We start from the raw sequence: 16,360 nt of genomic DNA, 5'->3' as shown, positions 1-16,360 counted from the left end.
TTGTGGCCAGCCTCAGGTATTTAGAGAGGCCCTTTGCAACTCAGTGAGACCCTGTTCTAAATTAAAGAATAAAAAAAAAAATGGGATAGGGATGTCGCTCAGAGGTAGAATGCCCCTGGGTTTCATTACCAGTACTGAAAAAAAAGAAAAAGAAAAGAAAAAAAGGTAAAGTCACAGGATCAAAAAGAATGAGAGTACAAGTCTCGTAAGGTAGTATATAATAGAGATTAGAGATAGTGAATATATAGTAGGATTCTAGTAACCAATGTTGAGTATTTAGTATAGTGATATGAAGTGGATTTAATACAAGACAAAGAAGAGAAAAGAAGAAAAATATAGAAAAGGAACAAAGAGAAGAGAGTAGATATGTACAATGGAGGAGGCTTGTGCAATGGGTAGGGAAGAGACCAAACATGCATACACACAAAAAATAGCAAAACAAGACAACAACAGAATAATGCAACCCTACAAATATATGAATACTGAGCAGACTTGTCCTCTGCAGTCTCTGTCTGTGCAGGCGGCCGAGGGCTACCAAAACCTTTCTTACAAAACCTGGGTCTCTGAACTCTCAGAATGGGTCTTCCTTTTAGACTCTTTCAGTCTATGAAGACAGCCAGTATCCCCAGCTAAGGCTGGCTTGGTCTGACTTCTCACCACAATTGTGTGGTCTTTGGTGATCTCTGGAGGATCTCCTAGGGCCCTGAGCCCTGGGGACTCTAGGCCTTTTTGCCTGATTGGCCCCAGGGGTTTCTTTCAATCCACACCTCTGCTATGTCCAATAGCAAACTCCTTCCCCATTCTCATCAGGGCGAATTGCAAAGCATCAGACCCTGGGAGACTATCACTTGCTTTGTGAGTTCCAGTGGCCGGGCTGGGTGGTCTCCTGTGGGAAGGGTCTCCCTAAAGACTGTCTGGCTCACTTACGGTGCTGTTGAGCTCAGCTCTGGATCTCTGGAGGGCACTGTGAACTCAGCCATCACTGCTGCAGTCATAGCCTGGGTCTGCTCAGGAAGAGCTGAAGGCTTACAACAGCCACTTACTTCACTTCAAGGCATAAGTCTCTGGTAGTTCCCACAGTCCTGGCGCAGGGAGGTGGCACCCTTGGCCACAGCCTTTGGAAGCAGGTGGAGTATTTTTCTGCTCTCTGATCTGCTTTCTAGCTTTTTTTTTTTTTTTTTTTTTTTGCCGCTTTTCAATTGTCTGTGCTCTGTACAGATTTATGCTGACTTCTTTCATTTGTCAAAATGCTGATTCCACAGTGATATAGATTGAGTGTCAGCAGGACTCCATCTTCCTGGAAGTCACTTCTTTTTATTTCTTGTCTTGAAACAGGGACTTGCTAAGTTGCTATGAGTCTTAACAAGTAGCTGAGGCTGTTCTGGAACCTTCAGTCCTCCTCTCTCAGCCCCTCAAGTACTGGGATTACAGGCATGCACCACTGTGCCTGGCTTCTGTTTCTCTCTTTGGAAACAACCAGTCTCCTCACCCCTAGTTCAGGCATTGGCAAAACATGGCCACTTGTTGTTTGTGGCCCATGACCTAATATTGTTTGTGTGTTTGTTCATTTGTTTTACATTTTAAATGGTTAAAAGAATCCAAAAGAGAAAAATAGTTTGTGACACAAAATTATAAAAAATCCAAATTTCAGTGTAGATACATAAAGTAATACTGGGACACAATAATGTACTTTATTTGTCTTTGGCTGTTTTTGCTCAATAATGGAAGAATTGAGTAGCTGCAGTAGAATATGTATGGTCTATAAATTCTGATGTATTCACTTCTGGCCCTTAACCAAAAATGCTTGCCAACCACCTCTCTTCTAGGCATTTGGCTGTTTTTTTTTTCTCCTCACCCAACACTGGTATTTCCTCCATTTTTTCACGGGCATAAATTTATTTCTTTTAGATTTGGACTCATACCACAGAATCCCTAACTTTGTTTTGGTATGCAGACAAGCCTTAATCCAGATTTTTTTAAAGTGGAAACACAAAGCTGATCCCCACCAGATTGAAATGTCTGGGTTCTCCAGGCCAAGCATTTTTCTAGGCGTTGATGCTCCTCCTGGGCATCCCCTACAGTGTTGTCAGCCTGAACCACACTCCTTCTTGGAGAGATGCGTGTCAGATGTAGACAGCAGCAAGGCTAGAACACTGCGTCTCATGGTGATGCTAAACATGCTTCACTGTGTGTTTTGCCTATGAACCCTGACTCTGTGCTTGCCATTTAGAACGTAAGCTTCTCCCACGTGATGGCCTTTTTAATATTTCAAGGCAATGATCACATGAATACCCTTTTATTTTTATAAATTCCCCATTGTTCCACTCAGCATAATCTAAGAGGACCTAACCACAAAACTTAGAGGGAAGAAGATTTATTTTCTTATGGTTTGGGGTTCATTCCATGTGAGGCCAGGGACCATGGATCTCAGGGAATGGTGGCAGGAGATTGAGAGAGGAAGAGCACGTGGGCTGGGCTCCTCATATCATGGAGGCCGGGAGCAAGAAATAGGAAGTGCAGGGAAAGAAACCATTTATAATCCCCAAGGCCAGCCCCCCAAGAACCCACCCCTCAGTCACACCCTACCAGCCTACCGAGATTACCCAGGCAAATCTATTACAATAAATTTATCCACTGCTGGGATTACAACCCTCATGACTCCACTATATCAACCTTGAATATTAACAAATGAGCTCTTTAGGGGACATTTTATGTCTAACTATAACACCCATTCTTTGAACCAGTCTTCATAAAATGACATGTTTAGCCCCCTTCCCATCCTAGTAACTTTCTTCTGAATATGTTGCACTTTGTTTTCACATTCTAGGTGTGTGTTTAATTAAAATTGTTCTGCTTGGTTTTTGTTGTTAATCATGTAATTTCTGCTGAAGTGAACACAGCCTTGCACATAAACATCCCCACTTTTCTGACCAGAATGAAAACCAGATTAAATAAGAGAAATGTATATGTTCTAGCCTTTTTACCTCTCTCAGTTGCTTATATGACTTCTCTCATAGGTCATGGCTGATGGTAGTGTCTCAACTACGCTACCTGAAAAAATACTGGAAGATGATGCCTATGTAAAAACCGTGGGCTACGATAGTTTATCATCTATACACCTTGAAAAGAGCCACCTCCAAATCTACGGTGAACATGCCCCCAGGTGAAAAGCAAATGCTAATAATCCATGACTTTCATTCTCAATTCCAAGTGGAGGAAGCTAAAGACTTCAAGTGATTACATGTTTTTTTTTTTTTCTTCAAACAGGTTTTTTGTCATCTATACTGATGGGTCAGGAATGGAACTCCTCCGAGACAGTGACATAGAAGAATACTTATCCTTGGCCTATGGAGAGTCAACAACCGTAGTCCTCCAAGAGCCAGTGCAGGAGCAGCCAGGTAGAGATCTGTGCTGTCTGGAACTCCCTTTTCCAGCTCCCATGCCCTTCCTACAAAGCCTATCCCCATGCCAGTTTCCTGATTGTTTTCACTTTGGTCACTTTCTATTCCACCTTCCACATCAACCTACTTACACTGCTGCTTGAATTTATGTTGCTATCACGCCATATATGAGCAGCAACCTGTGCACACTGTTGGAGTATGAATTGTTCTACCATATGCAGGTTTGTATCTACTTTAGCCAACATTGTCACTGCTAAATGTTGGCTGAAATACAACAGCTGGCCACCACAACTCAGAGGAAGGAAGAGTGATTTGATTACAGTTCTGAAGATTACAGAGGTTCAGTCTCTGTCAGGTTATATCAGTGGAGCTCAAAGCATTGAGACACAGAGGGAGAGCACGGGTTCTGCTCTCCTATCATAGAGGTTAGAAGATAGATAGATAGATAGATAGATAGATAGATAGATAGATAGATAGATAGATGATAGATAGATAGGAGAGAAAAAAAGGTCCTCAGGCCATACCCCCAGAGGGTCCTTCTCAGCAATCAAGCCCTGCCCCCAACATAGCTGTCTTGTCTTTTTGAGTCTTAAGGGATATTCTAAATCTAAACCATAGCAGTATTTTTGTTCAGTTATATACTTACATTCTTATTTATGAGTTTATTTAATTTTAGTAAGAAAATACAAAAAAATGAAAAGTTCTTTTTATTTGGGGAGGTCATTTTGAAGGCGTTGTCTTGGTGAAATTAAAGCCAATAAGAAAATATATTTTATATGTGAGTTAGAATGTCAATCTGAGATATATAAGTTATAGAAGCTATATTTATTGGGAATTTATATTATTTTTAGGAATTTCAAAACTTTGATGTGACTAGAGATTAGGGACATGTATCACTGCTGTGCTGTGCCTAAGTTTATGTATGTGTCTATTTTTTATCTTTTTGTTTGGTGGGATTTTTTAGTGTGCAATATTAGTATATCTACATCTCTGTGTGCTTAAATATTTTGGTGTATACATGTGCACAGTGTAATACACCTTGTTCATTGTGAACATGGAGAGTAGGAGGCTCTGGCAGGTTATACAGAGAATTCATCTCAAATTGCTGCTAACCATTCATTTAACTGGCATCACTTGGCAATCCATTTTGTGCCAAATACTAGTGTGGTGTTAGGAATACAGTAGTGAGCAAAAAGGGGCATAAGCCCTATCTTAATAAAGCTTATAGCTTAATGGGAGAAGCAGGCAATAATTATACATCTATACATAGCCTAAATTACAACCATATAACTGTAATTACAGTTATATGTAATTACAGTTATATGTAATTACAGTTATATGGTTGTAATTTAGGCTAAGGGTTCTGAAGAAAAATTGTTCTATGCCAATATATAACCAAGAAACCTGATAGACTCTCTAACACTTCCTTGAAGACCTTTGAACCAAGAGCTAGTGGACACGTAGGATTTATTTAGGTAGGAGGGAAAACTTTCTTTGAAAGGAGAACACAAAGGAAAAATCATGAAGCATTAGAAAACAGAGGGATAAAAAGTCCAACAGAGCCAAAGTACAGAGAAGGAAGACAGTGCAAGTTGAGGCAGAGGGGAGAGAAAAAGCCAAGAGCAATGGAACTCAAAGAAGAGTGTTAATCATGGACAGACATAGCCAGAAGGTTCATTCACGGAGCAGGCAAGGGCAGAAAGGCTCATTGTTACCCTGGAGGAGAACAGGATCCTTTTGAAGTACATGTTGTAATGAAGAATCTGTGGAGAGGACGGAAGCAGATTTACTCAAGAAAGTTGCTTGGTAGAGCTGCCAGGCCTTGGATGTGGCTGTAGAGGGATGGTGAATGTCAGTGAGTACTTCTAGGTGATTTAAATCCAGTTTCCAGGTGTTAAGGTGACTACCAGCCTCTAACTTCCCATTGGATTGTAAAGCTCTTACACATAATTGGTGTCTTGATATCCTTTTTCTGTAGAAGGCAGTTCAAAAGCATTTGTTGAGTTGTTAATGCCTGTTGAATTCATCGGTGTAATGTTATGGAACAACCACCTGCTAACTCTCTTCGCACCAGGTGCCCTGAGCATCACCGTCCTTCGCCCTTTTCATGAAGCATCACCGTGGCTAATGAAGAAGGAATTGGAAACAATTGTTCCTCCCAATCTCCAGTCAAGGTCGTGGGAGACATTTCCTTCCGTGGAGGTAAACATTTCAGCTACAAATCACTTCATTTGCATATCCATCTATCAATGGGCCAGAGACTCAGGTCTTTACCCACATGTTTATATATTTTTAGCTTTCTGTAAATGATTAATGTCTTCAAGAAGTTTTATATTTGAAGATTTCTAACATTTATGGATGTGGAAATAGAATTTTAGAAGATATACTCAGATAGCTAACTTCAATTTTATTTATTTGCTTTATATTTCAAGCTGGGCCACCTTCCCATACTATTAAAATGTCCTTCATACATAGCCCGTGTTAGCCTCATCATGTTAGAACTTGCCTACTGATTATTTGTTGCCGACGGGCTCAGTCCTGTGGGGGGCAAGTCCACTCGCGGTCGGAAGCTTCAGAAAGATGGGGCAAAAGGCAGGTGAAATTCTGCAGAATCTTATCTGCAGTGGTTCTTTACCCTCTATGAATTCCTTAAGTTTTTAGGTACGATGCTTTGGAAAAGAACCTGAGATGGACAAAGGCTTCTTGAGCCAATGACACTTTATTACAAAAAACCCCAAAATTTATACCCTTCACCAGTAAAGTTAATAATAAGAGAAGAAGGGGGTGGGTGTAATCACTGTGAAATAATAATTAATGACATGTAAACAAAGGTAATAAAACTAGTCCTTCAGCTGGCTGTTGATCTTCGAGAGATTAACTCCCTCCGGATTCTTTCTCAGGTTTTGCAGATAAGCAGTTCCAAACAGGCATGCCCAAGGCTTGGGGGCTTCTCGGGGAATCTTCTTTAACTTTCTTGGAACTTTCCATCTTTTTGGGCTCAGTTCATATAGCAAGTGTGGGGAGATGTGGTGATTCAGGTGGATGTGATGGAGTTTCTTCAGGTGTTGGCATCTTATCTTCTAAATCTGAAAGCTTAAGCAAACTCACAACACAGTTTTGCAGACAAAATACCACAAACAACACCACAAAGTTCTTGGTTTTAATTGTCAGATGTATTTCCTTAACTGCTGAGCACTCTTCTTTAGACAACAAGCCTATTAAAAGCCTACTCATCTTTAATAATCCATTTCTCTGTCTCCATGAATGCTCATACTGAGGTAAAAGTCAACAATCTTTCTCCTTGAGTCTATTGTATTTGGGCAACTAAGTTGTTTATCAACTAAATTGCTTTACGGTCACACACAAGGTTTTTATCTTCTCTGTCTCTAGGCAGGATCTCATGGGTAAACAGAGTTACCTTAAACTGAGCTACCTTACCGGAGTTAATAGCTTAACCTAAATTAGTGATTGGAATGAGGGTCGGAGGCCATTTGTGATTGCTGCAGCTGGAGTGCTTATCACAGCATCTGAGTTCTGGCCAGTTTTTATTATTATTGAGCAGAGCCAAGGAGTTTAGACAAATTATTAGAGAATTTATTTCCTCAGACTCAATTTCTTTCATAGTCCTGTTCTCACATCACCGGAGCAATTCGTGTAGAGAGTTAAAAGAATACTAGAAGAATAATAGTTATGCAAGAATATCTAAAAGTGGAAAGATGCTTTTGGCCAGCGAGCACACCTTCTCTCGGGGCTTATTTCTCACTTTGAGATTTTGCCTATTTAACTGCGAAAATGCAGATGCCGGGAGAGCATGGCTTTTGCTGGTATCTGCAATTATTATGCCATTCTCTCTTGTCATCTCTGACTTCTTCCCTTCGTATGTTAAAAATGCACAAGCTGAGCATATAAAAGTAATGAGAAGGATTACACACAGGTTTTGCAACTGCATTGTTAGAAAGTAAATATTGTGACTGTGTCAAAGTAGAGAAGCTCACCTAGTTTTTTAAAGAATAAAAGAATATATCTTGGCCAAGAATCATGAATTCCTGCATCTTCAAGATTTGTCAGTTTATTTTATGAGCAATTTATGTAATGTGCCCAGTGTATTATAAGGTGTTCAATTATTAAGTCAACAAAGCCATTGATGATATGATCAAAGAGGGGTACTGGTGTTAAGTGAGGAGGATAATATTTTGAGAATATGATTTTTGCTGCCCTGCACTAAATCTTACAATAGCAAGAGCAATAATGAAGACCATCTATGTATATGTTTTAATTGTTTTTATTGTGGTACTGGGGTTCCTAGAAGCCCTTCTACCTCTGGGCTACACTCCCAGACCTATTTTATACCTTTTTATTTTTGGAAACAGAGTCTCTTAAGCCAGTGAGGCTGGCTTCGAACCTGCGCGATCCTCCTGTCTCCACCTCCCAAGCGTGGGGATTACAAGCGTGCGCCACCACGCCCAGCTCTATGTTTTAATTTAATGACTATAATCAACAAGATGATGTGGCAATAATCGTAAACTTATGCTCTGATCCTACTACTTATTAATGTAGGACTTGAGACAAGTCACACTGCACCTCAATTTCCTTCCTTTGCTTAAAACAAAAAGGTCAGACCACATGGCTCACTATATCCAAGACTATATCCAAGTTGAAAGAACTGCGTGATGATTAAAAATATGCAGTGTCTGGGATTAATAAATGAAGTTCATTTTCTTCTTCTGAAATTCTGTGTATGCTATGAACTTCAGCCTCTTGAGTGGTCACCACTAACCAGACCTTTCAAAATGAAGCACAAAAGACACATTCCAGGACCTAAGGCAACAAAGCCTGCCACTTCTAAAAATCCAGTGTAAGGATGAGTTTACTCTAAGACAAAGATTTCTTCTCAATAAATCCTAGGAAGGCTCTAAAGGCATTCTCAGTCTAGAGTGAGTTCAAAAATCTCCCAACCTATAGGATGATTTCTTTCTCAAAGAATCTTTCTAGTACAAGATGAGCACAGAACCAGGAAGTTAAAGACAGCTCACTTCCAAAGCCTTAAGTCTTTCTTTAGATGTAATGGACCAATCACACACATTTGCCATGACTAGGCTACTGCTATACAGTAGGACCCCCAGGTAACATAATTTTAAAATATACATAGTCCTGGAAGCACACATAAAGAGGATACCTTGCCCAGTTTTATTGTCAGTTTTTCTTATCTCGCAGAACTTTTTGAGGGCAAGGATCTTTTAAAAAATAAATATATTCCTAACAGATGGTTCCTGGTATACTAGTGACATAAGTACTCAGTTAAAAAGCAGAATAGTCTATTGTTAAACATTCTGATTGCTTTGGTGAAACTTTTGCTTTATTTTGTTGACAGAAAAAGACTCCAGGACCTCCATTTGGCACTCAGATTTGGAAGGGCCTCTGCATTGGGTCCAAACAGCTAATGAGCACCCCGGCCCCCATACTGAAAGGCCCCAAAGTACTGCAGATGCGCCAGTTTATCCAGCATGAGGTCATAAAGAATGAGGTGAAACTGAGGCTGCAGGTTTCCCTGAAGGTAATAGAATCCAGGTAACCTGACCCCAAAAGAATCAGGAATAGGGCAATTATTCTTCTCAATTTCCTAAGGGGCCAGAAATTCTCTAATTCTACCAATATTTATCTAGTGCAACATCACAAGTGTCAATCTTCCACAGTAGAAATTTGAGATGTAGAAAATGCTTAATGATTCCCAGAAGGTGTCGGAATCATTAGGAGGCCCCAAAGACATTTGAGACTTTTATATATGATTGCTATAAAGAGTCCTCCTTTCTTACTATACAAAAAGCTAGGTTTGTAACCTTTGGAAAGAAGATAGAGCCACATATTAATCTGATGCTTATTTATAGATGCAAATGGTTGTTGTTTTGGAAGTTGTCTAAGAAAATATAATATATATAATTAGCAGAGTATGCTGGCACATATCTATTATCTCAGTACTTGGGAGACTGAGACAAGAGGATCACAGATTCAAATCCAGCCTCAACAACTTAGGAAGCCCCTAAGCAATTTAGTGAGACTTTATTTCAAAATTTAAAAATAAAATATGGCTGGGAGTATAGCTCAGAGGTAGAATGCCCCTGGGTTCAATTTTCAGTAAAACACACACACACACACACACACACACACACACACACACACACAATTTCCAGCTTTTCTCTTATCTCTGATCCAGCTTTTTCTCTTCTTGAAATATCACATTTTTTATAAAGTGACATTCGGCTGAAGATGATCAGCCACTGCCCCTTCAGAATGACCATCACAGAAGAGGCTATTACAACCCCTACTGAATTACTAATACAATTATGTCTATAACATTTCACTTTCAACTGAAATTCAGAATAGAGATTAAATGTGTTTTGTTTATGGTTATGTGTCTAACACCAGCAATACAGCAGAAGATCATTATTTATAGATCAGATATTCAAGTAAAAAATAAATTCTATTTCTCTTAGAAGCAAGGGCTTAGATTAGACAACTTGCATTCATAGATAAAGGGCTCAATCAATCTGCCCGGTTAATTGAGGAGGTCACTATAACACAGTGTAGACAGATGCAGGGCCTCTCCGAGGTCCCCCCGCCAGCTCTATCTTGTGATCTTAAAGCTTTGCTTATAGACTTTTCAGGCCTTTCTTATTAATCTACTAAGAAAAAAAGGCTTTTCAGATTGCTTAACTAGGAACTGCTGATTGAGCAGAACTGCTGATTGAGCAGTATTTTACTTACTCTTCATCTTTTTGTAACATTTCAAATTGATGTTGGCTGAGTTGATGCTTTTTTACCTTATTCCTGAATTTTTATCCACTTATTTTATTCTACCCACCCAGGATTATATAAACCACATTCTAAAGAAAGAAGATGAATTACAGGAAATGACAGTCAAGGATTCCAGAACTGAGGAGGAGAGAGGCAATGCGGCAGACCTCCTCAAGCTGGTCATGGTGAGGAAGTGTTCCACAGACTAGAACGTGGGCTACTGTGTTATTAGATTCTTCCAGAAAAAAACACCATAAGGACCGCTGGATGATATTTCTGTCACTTCCATAAGCATTTTCTTCCTCCTGATTCCTTATATCTGTGGCAATTTAATCTTTTACATAATTAATTTTTCAGATACATTTCAGGATTTTCTTTTGATTATCAAGATTTCTGGAGATTCTAAGGGGATTTAGTCTTTCAAAGAAAGTAACGTTCATTAAAATGTTGAATGAATAAACACATGAAATGTAAAAGATGAAGAAAAAAGCCAGGTGTAGTGGCACACGCCTGTTAAGCCCAGTACTCGGAAGGGTGAGGCATGAGGATCATGAGTTTGGCAATGTAGTGAGATTCTCAGCAACCTAGGGAAACCCTATTTCAAAACAAAAAGTAAAAAGTCATAGGGTATAGTTCAGAGGTAGAATGCTTCTGTGTTCAATTCCTAGTACCACAAAAGAAAAAAAGAAATTTTATTTTTTGGAAATTAATTAGGTAAATGACTAAAAAAAATCAAACAAATGTTATATTAGTGCTAAAAAGCTTTACAGAAGTTTTCATATAAAGCCAATTTCAGCTCATAAATGATGCTTCCAAACAAAGTGAATTTTGCATGTAATATAATCATCAAGTAATTATATCTTTTTTTTCAGTCTTTCCCTAAAATGGAGGAAACTACAAAAAGTCACATGACTGACGGTAACTGTTATTTAATATTTTTCTGCAATATATTTACAAAGTTTAAAAGAATCTTAAAGTCATTGATTAATCGTTCTCTTATCAGATAGCTAAGTCTTCTGTATATACGCCTCTGCTTCCATATTGGTCCTGTTGTGCTGTGAGAGTTTAATTATGTGTTTCATTCTGCTAGATTAAAATAGTCTTAAAAACCACGGATTGCAGTCGGGCGTAGTGGTGCACGCTTGTAATCCCCGCACTTGGGAGGCGGAGGCAGGAGGATGGCGCAGGTTCGAAGCCAGCAGCACTGGCTTGAGAGACCCTGTTTTCAAATTTTTTTTTAAATATAAAAATAAGTCTGGGAGTGTAACCCAGAGGTAGAAGGGTTTCTAGGAACCCCAGTACCACCAAAAGAAAAAAGAAAAACACGGATTGCCTCTCAACTTACTGTGTCTTTCATTCAAATGTTGAATGAAAAACACTAGCGTTTGACTTTTATATTAAACTAACTCTTTAGAACAGAACTTAGATATACAAGGGAAACAATCAACCAACACCTCTCCATACACAAGCACAGAACTTTTGAGCAGCTACACAGCTATTATCATAACCTTACACTGAGCCGGGCGTGGTGGAGCACGCTTGTCATCCCAGCATTTGGGAGGCTGACACCAGAGGATCGCAGTTCACGGACAGCTTCAGCTACTTACTGAGGCCCTCCGCAACTTAGTGAGACCCTGTTTCAAAATAAAGAATAAAAAAATAGGGCGGGGGGTATAGTGTGGAGGTCGAATGCCCCTGGGTTCCATCCCCAGACCTGCAAAAACGAACAAAAAACCACCTTACACTGTTCTACTCTATATGTAGCAGAAATGATTTCATTTTAGAAAATTGTTACAACAAACTTGGTTTTATGGTTTGTCTAGTTCACAGCAAACAAGCAGTAGAAGATTTGATGGTATTGTTTTTTGTTTTGTTTTGTTTTCAGCCACACGGTGAAAGTCATGACCTGGTAGGATGGGCTCATTCAGCCATAGACATGTTTTGTGTGTTCTCCATAGTGTTGACTTGTCCACCTATTTTTTGTTGTTGCTTTTCTAGTTTTTCTCTTGAAATGTCACATTATCACAACATGACATTTGGTTGAAAGTGATTGGCCACTGTCCTTTCAAAATGAGCATCACAGAAGAGTCCATCACAACCACTCCTGTCTTCCTGCCCTTACGCTCTGTGGTGGCTCTTTGGCTGAGTGGCCCTGTGGTGGAGTTGCCAGCTTTAGCAAATACAAATATGAAGGGCCTAGTTAAAACTAAATTTAAGATAAACAATAAATAGTTTTTTAGTAGGAGTATGTCCACAAAATGGGACGCACTTACTCTTAAAAAAATTGTTTATCTGAAATTCAAATTTAACTATGTGCTCTGTACTTTATCTGACAAGCCTACCCTGTAGCAGTCAAGCCTGTAACCTTTGGCCTAGGCTGAGGTACAACAGAGGTAAATGCACAGCTTTCCCAGTACTGAGGGACAAACTAAACATATTTCTTAAACTGACCCAAGAGGCAAACAGCCTTGTATAAACTTGCAGCTGTCCCTGACATATTCATAATTGTAGTTATGGTCATATGGTCAACATTCCCCCAAATCTTTCCTGAAATGCTAGTCTATAAGGTAGCTCCACCAAAACAGGTTTTATGATCAAATAAGTTTGGATAATGCTGCATATTGTCTTATTTTCTTACAGAGTCACGATGCACATTAAGGGAACAGAAAACTCCTACTGTAATAAAACATATTTAACCTTGCATAAAGTTAACCATGTTTCCTAAGCTCATATAATTATGGAGCGTGGAACCTTTTTCTCTTTCTTTTTCTTCTTTCTTTCCTTCTTTCTTTTCTTCCTTCCTTCTTTCTTTCTTTCTATCTTCCTGTTTTTATTTATATCTTTCTTTCAACTTTTTAAAAATCTCCTGTTGACTTCCTCCAAGACCACATTCTTTGAATAAACTCTAAGAGTCATCGCTCAAATTACCAAACAGCCATGGTATTATGTGAAGACCCTTAAAGTCAGGGAACAAGTACATGCTTAGGAAAACAATTTCAGTGTGATAACTGATTTGTTTTAAGATCTCCTGTTTTAGATATGAGGGAATTCAGTTAAGTGGAGCACAGCTTCTCTAATGATGTGAAATAAGTGAGGTGTCCCTGTATTTCACATTTTGACTGTTAGATGGGTATTTGCTCTCAGGACATGTCACAAAAGTAGTCTGGTTCACTGTTGTGGTTACAGTGAAGTTATGGAGATTCTGGTAAAGAGTTGACAGATTCAATGTAGGCTCTTTTAAAAAAATCTCAAATGACACCAGAGCAGTGGTACACACTTGTAATGCCAATACTTGGGAGGCCGAGGCAGGAGGATTGCAAGTTCCAGGCCAGCCTCAGCAACTTAGTGAGATGCTAAACTACTTAGCCAGAAACTGTTACCAAAAAAAGGGGCTCAGTGGAAGTAGAATGTCTCTGAGTTCAATCTCAAGTACTAAAAACAAAAACAAAATAAACCTTAGATGAATAGATGAATAATTATGCTCTGCTGTAAAGAAGTAGGGATAAATGTAAAATGTATGTTTTTTTTTTTTAAGTTGCAGCCCACCTAACCAATTTATTCAACCAATCTTTGGCCGCCACTCCAAGATATCCACCGGATACATTTGCTAAAGATTTCTTTGAAAAGAAATGGAGGTAAGCTAAACCAATAATATGCTTTAATTGGTATTAGGCATGCAGCAATGAAGGAAATGGAAATGTGCAAGGGTCAGATCCATGAGTGACTACCTGGGTAGATCACAGCCTCCCTTACCCAAAGTGCTAGCAATTATTCACATAGAGCTGGCTTTTCTTTGGTTGTTTATAAGCATTGCCATTCTTCATCATTCTCTTCCTCCTCCCTTTTCACATAGGAACACAGCCCCATCAAAGCTCTGGAAAGAAAAATTAGAGCAAAAGAGGTAATTATACCCTGATATATACCGAAGCATGGGAAAATCCCCGAGCCGTAGAATCTTAAGAGCTCACTAGTCTATGAGGTCCTACTGTCCAGGTTCTCAAGAGCTTTCTGGTGATGACATCTCTATCTTTTAAGGAAGTCCATTTGGCCAGTGGGAAGAGCCATCCTCACTTCTAAGCAAGAAAGCATTGGAGGCACCCTTACACATTTGGCAATTCTAATATACTAATAAATATTCTGAGACTTAATGCAGAACCTAGTTGTTTTTTACACGTAAAAAACTTGGTGTATTGCAAATGACACATTATAGTGAAGAACAAAATTATATAATCACACATGCACACATTTGATGTGTTTCCCTCTGGATCCTGCCCTCCTAACCAAGCCCACCTCATATATTTTAGTGATGTTGGTTGTGATACCTTCATATATGGACATAGCACTGTTTGAACTGTTTGCTTTATCAGTTCTACCTTTTCTCCTCCCCACCTCCCTTCCCCAATATCCTCCCACTGCTCTACTATTCTCTTTCCTCATTTATCTGAAATCCTTTTTTTTTTCTTTTCTATTTTCTCTCTAGCCTCCCTAAATTAGAGAAAACATAAGACCCTTCACTTTCTGAGACTGGTTGATCTCGCTTAGCTTAATATTCTCGAGTTTCATCCATTTTCTTGCAAATTGCATTATTTTGTTCTTCTTTATGGTTTAGTAAAATTCCACCGTCCACATTTATCACATTTTTTCATTGGTCATCTGTTGATGGACACCAAAATGGGTTCCATAGTTTGACTATGGTGAATTGAGCTGCTATGAACACGATATGCATGTATCACTATAGTATTCTGACTTTACTACTCTTTTTGTTCCTAGTCTTTTGAGAAACCACTACACTGATCTCCATAGCATCCATACTAAATTACACTCCTCTATACAGTGTATGGGAATTTCTATTTCCCTACAACACTGTCAGGATTTTTATTATTTGTATTCTTTTTTTGTGGTACTGAAAATGGAACCCAGAGGTATTCTACTTCTGAGGCACACCCCTAGCCCTATTTATTATACTTTATTTTTGAAACAGGGTCTTACTGAGTTACAAAGGGCCTCACTAAGTTGCTGAAGCTGTCTGCAAGCCTCAGTCCTACTGTATCAGCCTCCCAAATGCCGGGAATTATTTGTAGTATTGATGGATGCCATTTTAACTGGGATTAGATGGAATTTCTGGGTAGATTTGATTTGTATTTCCCTGATTGCCAATGATGTTGAGCATTTTTTAATATTTATTGATTGACCATTTGTATTTCTTCTTTTTAGAAATGGCTATTCAGTTCATTTGCCCAGTATTGCTTGAGTTTTTTTTTTTTAGTGTTAAGATTTTTTATAGTATTCACATATTCTAGATAATAGTCCTCTATCAGAGGAGTGTCTAGCAAAGATCTTCTCCCATTCTATAGGCTCTCTCTTTAGACTCTTGTTTGTTTCCTTTGCTGAGAAGTAACTTTTTGATGCTGTCCCATTTGTTGGATCTTGGTTTTATTTTCTGTGCTTTGGGGGTCTTGTTGGGGAAGTCTCTACCAGGGCCTATATGTTGGAGAGTTGGTCCAAAGTTTTCTTCTAGTAATTGCAAAGTTTCTGGTCTACACAACATGGTAGTTAACCATGATTCTTGTCGCTGGCAAGAGGAATGTGCTATAAGCTTCAGAGGATCTGTTTTCCCTTCAGTCCTGGCTGAGGATTCCAACTCCAGCTCTCTTGCCAAAAATAAAGGAGGCCACATATATATTTGTTCTGTAAAGAGTAGGACATAAAGTGTTGCATATGCTTGCAAGGTCCTTCAGAATGATTCCAGGATGAAGATGCTTCTTCTGTAAGGTATCAAGGTTACTTGTGAAATATGTTGTGGAAGTAGCAAGACACAACTTTAATTCTCAGGACTCACACCCATGTATAAGGCCAACTAAAATATCCTATCCATACTGGGGGAAAACTACCTTTTGGTCTACCCATTCCAGGTTCATTGCTGAGGACACTATAACAAACAAAAAACAAGTTAATCAGAGAAAAACACAAATTTGAGTTCTACATGATATGGGCAGCCTCATAAGGAAATGAAGACACAAGGAAAAGATTAAACCTGAATATTTTTGTACTAAGTTTATGAAAAATAGAGAACCATGGAGATTGATAGGACAAAGAGGGTAAGCTAGTGGTATCAATTTGGGAGTCACTTAGCAAGACCTATTTATTCAGATCTTCTGCGTCACTGT

The 16,360-nt window shown here is 39.0% G+C and overlaps 1 protein-coding gene across 1 annotated transcript in view; it reads left to right on the top strand.

Moving 5' to 3' along the window:
- SPAG17 (sperm associated antigen 17) overlaps positions 1–16,360 on the top strand; it is a gene marked incomplete at both ends in the record, with an annotated part of 222,114 nt that overhangs the window by 169,240 nt on the left and 36,514 nt on the right. Inside the window, 8 exons of the mRNA XM_080691512.1 lie at positions 3,018–3,163; positions 3,268–3,398; positions 5,476–5,603; positions 8,773–8,955; positions 10,265–10,378; positions 11,066–11,111; positions 13,729–13,828; positions 14,047–14,094. Of these exons, the coding sequence (XP_080547638.1) occupies positions 3,018–3,163; positions 3,268–3,398; positions 5,476–5,603; positions 8,773–8,955; positions 10,265–10,378; positions 11,066–11,111; positions 13,729–13,828; positions 14,047–14,094 (896 nt within the window). The remainder of the gene's footprint in view (positions 1–3,017; positions 3,164–3,267; positions 3,399–5,475; positions 5,604–8,772; positions 8,956–10,264; positions 10,379–11,065; positions 11,112–13,728; positions 13,829–14,046; positions 14,095–16,360) is intronic.

Source organism: Muscardinus avellanarius (genome assembly GCF_963383645.1).
Source record: "Muscardinus avellanarius genome assembly, chromosome: 3".
In the NCBI taxonomy this organism is placed as follows: Eukaryota; Metazoa; Chordata; class Mammalia; order Rodentia; family Gliridae; genus Muscardinus; species Muscardinus avellanarius.
Note: the sequence above shows the minus strand (reverse complement) of the source record. Positions and strands in the feature narration are given on the sequence as shown.